The sequence below is a fragment of the Boleophthalmus pectinirostris genome, unplaced genomic scaffold, assembly GCF_026225935.1.
Source record: "Boleophthalmus pectinirostris isolate CB_2022bp ecotype Guang Dong unplaced genomic scaffold, ASM2622593v1 HiC_scaffold_10, whole genome shotgun sequence".
Taxonomy (NCBI): domain Eukaryota; kingdom Metazoa; phylum Chordata; class Actinopteri; order Gobiiformes; family Gobiidae; genus Boleophthalmus; species Boleophthalmus pectinirostris.
In genome coordinates, this window is record NW_026570971.1 from 27,908,920 (window position 1) to 27,916,120 (window position 7,201).

At 37.6% G+C, this 7,201-nt stretch overlaps 1 protein-coding gene across 2 annotated transcripts in view; it reads left to right on the forward strand.

Annotated features, from left to right (window-relative positions):
* dicer1 (dicer 1, ribonuclease type III) overlaps window positions 1-6,527 on the forward strand; it is a 30,351-nt gene extending 23,824 nt beyond the window's left edge. For both annotated transcript variants that reach the window (XM_020930692.2, XM_055156156.1), the window contains exon 31: window positions 648-6,527. In XM_020930692.2, coding sequence (XP_020786351.1) covers window positions 648-813 — 166 coding nt within the window. In that variant the 3' untranslated portion in view covers window positions 814-6,527. The remainder of the gene's footprint in view (window positions 1-647) is intronic.
* Window positions 6,528-7,201: the final 674 nt, after the last annotated feature.

Here is a 7,201-nt window from a genome sequence, read left to right on the forward strand (position 1 = left end):
TATCAATACTGTATCATCACATTAAACGATATATCGATATTTCTGCTTAGTTAGAGTGTAATCAAACACACTTTGCATAAGATGTACAGGTAAACTGTGTAGATCAGATTTAGAATTGGTCAATTAAAATTATTTGCGTTAATTCCCTCACAAGTTTCTCGCTCACTCCACACTTTCTTTCTGCTGCTCAATTACCGTTTTCTGCAGCTTTTTCTGCAGGAGACATGCGCAGAAAACTAATACACAAGCCTAGAGTGCCCTCTCGCGGCTGTCACTCTGAAAATTTTAATATATAAGTTGCACCGGAGTGTAAGTCGCAGGACCACCAAACCATGAAAAAGTGCGACTTATACTCCGAAAAATACAGTACCTTTTTGCTAATGAGAGTAAAAATAGGCTTGTCTGTATGAATATAAAAGTTCAGCAGATATAAGTATATGTCATTGGAGAGAGACATGAGGGTCCTCTTCAGACGCTGGAGTAACTTGAGAGTGCACAGCTCAGTCACGTCTGTTTAAGTATAGATCCAGTCAGAGGGCTGTCTGTGACTTTTAGCAAAGAGAACAACAATTCAACTACATTACTACATGCCTTTTATCTTGGTATGTTCTGTTTTCTGATTGCGTTCTGTCTCTGTCTCCCCACAGCCCTGCAGAGAGGACCTACGACGGAAAAGTGCGCGTGACGGTGGAGGTCGTGGGGAAGGGCAAGTTCAAGGGCGTGGGGCGGAGCTACCGTATCGCCAAGTCCGCCGCCGCCCGCCGTGCCCTGCGCAGTCTCAAAGCCAATCAACCTCAGGTCCAAAACAACTGAGCTACACCACAGCTCACTGCATTAGCACCTAAGCTAACGACGCACTTCCTGACACGGCGCGACGCTAGCTAGCCCCGTTAGCCTTTTTCGATGGCGCAACCAAGGCAACCAGTCCGGAGGAGAAGAGACGAGGAGAAACACGGAGACGGAGCTCACGCAGATTTCATTACTATCATCGGATTATTTACATTTTTAATTTGCGCAGACACAATCTTTTTACTTTCCTTTTCTTCGTTAATCACGTGAGTGCTTTATTAACGTTTAGCAAAAGTGTTTTAAAAAATGAAAATAAGGTCAGGTCGCTATGTCTATTCCGCATTGTTTTCGGTAATGTCCGTGAGATGAGGCTTACTGTTGCTTTTTGTGTAGTATTAGATTTGTAAATAGTTCAATCAAAAAAAAAAAAGTGTAAATCAAAAGATGTAGGAAAAAAATATACAAAAAATGTGAAAAAGACAAAAAAACGAAACGCTAAACTCCTCAGCCTGTGCACTAGAGCCAGTCCGTTTTGAACCTGGCACACAGAAACCACTGGAGCAACTCAAAACCTGGTGGCACCTCCTTCTCTTGAAATGGTTTCCTGAAATCATTTTGCACTTACTCCATCTTAGGATCTGTTATTTTGACAATTGCGTGGTCACGTTGACACCAAAATCATATAAGTAGCAAAGTATATAAATCTATTTAAAAAAAAAAAAAGAATTATAAGTGATAGTCCTGAATAGGAATTTTCAACATTCCCAGTTACTGTAATTTAGTTTTTAAAGCGCATGTTCTTGTAGCTATAATGTAAAAACCATGACAACTGGATGGCTTCTATTATAAATGTTGAAATCTATGGATATATCTAGACCGTGTGTGAGAAAGCGAGATCTCTATGGCATTATCTTGGTGACTTTTGGTTTCTCGTGTTTTGATACTAGAACGAATGGTGACAATATTATATCATTTTGCTCTGTCTTTCCAGTTTTTATATATATATAGAAAGACATCACATGTAAAAAAAAAAAAAACAACAAAAATAATGCTGCAGACTTTTTTCTAAACAATTGGAAATTTTTCAGATACCGCCAATCATTTCAATCGCACTAGTTACTTTGCATCCCATATTTACCAAAGCAACCGTATATGACGCTATATAAGGCTCTAGACTCCTTGATAACGCAAGGAAGCCAGACTTTCATACAAATTCTGCTTTTTTTTTGCCTTTTTTTCTCATCAGTAAGCCCTTTTCACTAAAATACCTCAGTTAATTGCATGCATTTTCTATCTATATATTTTGTTTTGTTTGGTGCTATGTTTTTTTTTTTTTTGTATTAAGCTTGAATTTCTCAACCTTTTTGCACTGTAACTATAATACCTCTTTTGACTTTTTTTTTTTTTTTGGAATCTGTTTTGGTTGTCTTGTTTGCCAGCCATCAAAGCTGCAAAAGAGCGCTGCGTCCGTGTCCCCCCGCCCCCCCCCACCCCACACCTAACCCTCCCCCTTCCCATACTTGAGGTTGATTTAAACTTTGGGGGAGATGGCGAAATGTCTACCCTGCACGAAAGCTTTTATATCATTTGGATAAATCGGTGAGCAAAAAGTTTGATCAAATTAATGCTTGTATAGGTAATCGGATTGCACTCTGAAATTTTAAGCTACAGTTTTTGTATTTCTGAACTTGACGAAAAATATAAAAAATGTCTGCCGGTCAAGTAGTCCCACCCAAAGGTGCCTCTACCTCATGTGACGGTGCACTGGAGTCGTATTATAACTGTGGCAGTGGCAGGTCCGTGAGCTCTAGGCTGTAGAATCACTAACTCTGAATGCTCCAATGGTGTGCCTTTTCAGTGAGCAACCGGCCTCAGCAAAAGTGAATGGAAGTAACAGGATAATGCTTTTGTTTACTGAGTTATTATTATTATTATAATATATATTCACACTGTTATTGCAAGTAATTATAAAATTAGAGCTCATACTGTTATACTTTTTAAATGCTTTTGGACACATTTGGTGTGGACCTTTTTAACTTCAAATACAAATTCAAAAACTTACTAAATATTTGAAGGTACGATATAGAATTTTTTTATTTAAAATTTGGGAAACATGACCTATCTGTTACCCCTGATGTGTGGTACACGTTAAAATCAACTATTGACTAAAACTATCAACTATTAATGCAGATTTATTCTTAATTACAAAAACAGTGGACGTGATGGACAGTTGCTTATGTTATAATTTGGTGATTCAGGTCTGAAGACGATGATCCAATCAGAAAGCAGAATGAGCCTCACATGAGTCTCATTTCGGTTGCCAGTTTCAATCCAGTTGGTTTAAAATCTAATGCCTCAGATCTGAATGGTCATTACGTAAACCCCAGCATTAAGCAGTGCTAGTGCATCCTCTGCCGCTCATGGAGGGAATTCTGGAGGTTCTGAGCTTTCCTAAAAGGTCTGTCCGTATACTGAGAATGAGAAAAACTTGGATGTTTTCTCTAAATGCAGGTTAAGCCACTGGCAGCCTAGATTCAGTTGTGATTGTGCTTCCTTTTTAAACCAGAAAGAGCGCCGGGTATGTACTATAACTTTTAAGCTACAACATGTTTTAAATTCAATCTTTAAAGTAGAATACTGGATGTAAGATCTCACAGTCACTCTTTGCTGAGCCTGGTTTCCTACTGTTTGCCAAAAAGCTTGTTTAATTTCGTGTGCCATACCTGTCCATCTGGTGCACCTATTCCCCCATGTGAATTCGAGATGTGAAAAAAAAACCCAATGTGAATCCACTGCTGGCTTAGAGCTTCAGTAATCCTGTCACTGCCCTCAACAAAGTGCAGTCTGTCAGCAGTTCTCAAGCCCGGTGTCGCCCCCTGTTGTCCACGAGTATAACGACACCTCGATATGACTTTCCCCTGTCACAAAAAAAAACAAAAAAAAAAACAATGGTGGAGTTTTGAGTGCATTTGGCTTTCAATGTAGAGGGAGGGATTTACGAAGCTTAACGAATGTGAAATTGAGCATACACAGTGCCACACCTATAATAATTTTGTGTCTTGATTTTAATTATAACAAAAATACATGTAAGCCTAATGTGGCGTCTGTACCCAAACTTGTATATTTTTAAATTGTTTGCAAAAAGTAGTGTCATTACAATTAACTACTTTCAGGCAATTTTACTTTCATTTTCTTTTATTATTTTGTACATGTAGCACAATCGAGCATTGCACTTGGGCGCCATACGTTACCTCATGTCAAGAGTGTGAAAGGGAGAGAGAGGATAGTCGGAGAAAAATAAGATTTGTAAATACAGTTTTAAGATGCCGTGACGTCTGTAGTATTTGTCCGCTGGTATTATTTGACAAATGTGTTTTTCAATGGACAGTAAAGAGCTGTGTGAGTATACGGACATGCAAGATCAGACAGTAAAAGTGCATTGTGTAACTTCTCGGTTAGGGGTCCGTTACCTGCTTGTTTCTATGAATATGTCAGTTCTCTGCCTGGAATGTTCCACAGTATGCCATCTACCTTACATTTATTCAATTACAGGTGGTTTTATAGCTCTAAAAATCTAGAAAAACAGGCTTAACTTGGTCTGGTTTGGTCTTCTTGAAGATAGAAAGGTTTAATACCGAACTGTGAAACATTCCAGACAAGCCAATAACATCTCCATGGAGAAAAGCATTTGATGGACCCTCCACCCGAAAAGTTACACAATGTACCTTTAATGTTTCATCAGTGGTGCATGTTTCTTATTGTTTTGCACAGTCCTTTGTTGAAAACCTATTAGGAAAGATCCCCTCTAACTGCTGCACTAACTATATGGATTCATTTAAACTAAAACTATATAAACTTATTCATTTACGCTATGTATTTTAACTGCAAATGTTAATTTAAAGCTGCACTATGTAACTTTTCCAAATGGATACTTTTTTTATAGCTTTGCCTCAGATGGTGCCACCTAGTGCCTCCGTTCAATTTCATTTCTCTCCAGCGACTAGGCCAGGAATCAAAATACAATAGACGGTTCGCAAAAACCCCGGAAGTGCAAGTTCGGGCACCAGCCAATCTGCGACGTGTGATACATTCAGTGTTGTCAACAATTCCCGAGATTGAGGATTTAAACAAAGAGCATGTTTGGTGAATTTTATCAAGGGGAAAGACGTTCTTTCTCACACGGGATTTGGGAAAAGTACATCACGACCAAATAGCAGCGATTGGTTAAATGATAAAAAGTACCCGCCTACCGTCGAGCGAACGAATTCTAACACCGCGAGGTCAGACGGTTTGTACGAAGTGAAACAAAGTAAAACCGACTGATGAATCAGGCTAGGGATGTTCCACAGTACGGTATGGAGAGCCAAGCTCGCTCAAAGTAAGAATGCATGTTTTTCAAGGTATTTTTGACTAATGAAAACACTGACTAATTGAAAGAGATTGCTCAAAGTTACATAGTGCCTCTTTAAGTTGTGTTTCAAAGTTGTGTTCAGATTCAGACATGCAAAACAACACAAATAAATGCATTGTGAAATTATAGGATGACTTTTTCTTAACACCTGCCATTTACAGAGCAGTATTTCACCTATTTGCCATAGTTTTGTATTTTTGCCCTTCCTGCAGGGTCGGACTGGGGCCAAAAAACAGACCTGGACTTTTCCCCCACAAATCGGCCTACGGTGGAAATTGAGCCGTGGTCTGAGGTTGCCCACCAGGCATTTTCCCAGTTCGAGCCTGCCTTCCTGACACAGCCTTTCGTTTACCTGGTTTTAAAAACTACTTACAAATTTAAATATGCAAATTATTTTACTTTGAGGACAAAAAGTTGCTTAAAAAAGTTTTCATTTTAGCGTTTAAATATTGTAGTTTCTCTTGATACGTTACTGCCCTTTTTATTTTAAATACTCTTCCAAAATCGTCCTCTTTTAAATTGTTACGTAGTTGTATTTGAAAGCCTTGACAATTTATTTTAACTTACCAGCAAATAATAGTGGGGATTTTTCCTTATACGTTTGAAAGTGTTAACTATAACGACAATGATTCAAGTCTGAGTTTTGAAGGCATCTGGATGAGTAAAAAACTTGTAAAGCCAGCATGGATTTTAGAGCGGTGACAAAGTGGACGGAGCGTGTAGTATTTCAGTCACCAAGCAGCTAAAAACACCAGCAAAACGAATGGATCAAAATGAACTGTCAGTGGAGGAAAAATGGGCCATCGTAATCTGCAGCAAATGTTTAAAAGTGCGTTGTGTAACTTTTCAGGTGCAAGGTCTGTCGTCTGATTTTTTTTCTTCCATGGAGACTATCGCTTTGCGTGAAATGTTCCTCAATAGCATTAATCTTATCTATCTTGCTTTTATTCAATTACAGATGTTTTTATTGCTTAAAACACAAACAGATCTGACGTGTAACTTGGCTTGGCGGTGTCACTTTTTTTTTTTTTTTTTTGTCTACATCCAGATAAGACGCGTTTAATGCAATACTGTGGAGGATTCTGCAACATCTCCATGGAGACGAGGAAGTAACAGACCCTCCACCAGAAAAGTTACACAGTGCACCTTTAAGGGACAATGTAAAGGACTCCTCACTCATACTGTAATACCGTGCTGCAGTGGTTTGCGGTCTGCACCTTATGGATCACAGATACCTTTATTGTCTTTTATTATTATTTTTTCCTTTTTTTTTCTTTTGTAATTGTAGCCCAATATATCTACAATAAAAGTAATGGTATGGTCATTACATGGGTTTGACTGGCTCTTTTGTTTTCCAAGTTAAATAGTGCTGTTGTGATTTTTTTAATGTAATAATTATACTTGAAAAATTATTGGCTATTTTTTATTTATTTGCTATGATTTTACAGATTTTTTTGGATAATTTAAGGATTTTCTATATCACATTTTAAACTGAGAAAAAAAGGAAAATGTTATCTTCTCTTTTTAAGTGTCTACATATTTTTTCTCTATTTATACATATGACAAAGAATAATTATAATTATTTTGTTTTAGAAGTTTTACCCTGTTGAGATAGAGCTATAAAGTCGTCGGAATTGGACCCCTCTGGACACCAGAAAACACAATCAGAAAGTGGAAATTGGGTAAGCTTTTGAAGAATAAACAAAAGATCATGACATGCTAAGAAATCAAAAATGTTATGTAAAAGCAATTAAAAATGTTATCGTATTTCAATTAACATTCCATTAAAAGTACGTGATTGTAGATTTATATTGACCCGTTAAAATCCTACGTCAGAATGTTCAAAATTCTGGGATGGAGGCAATTGGAGCCAAAGAGAAGCAGACATAATATATTTTCAAAGATCTGTTTATCAGTTAATCAAAGTGCGAATGATTTTACAACATTATAACAGAAATAAACAACAATTTTACATTTCCTGAATAGATTTTGGTTAATTAG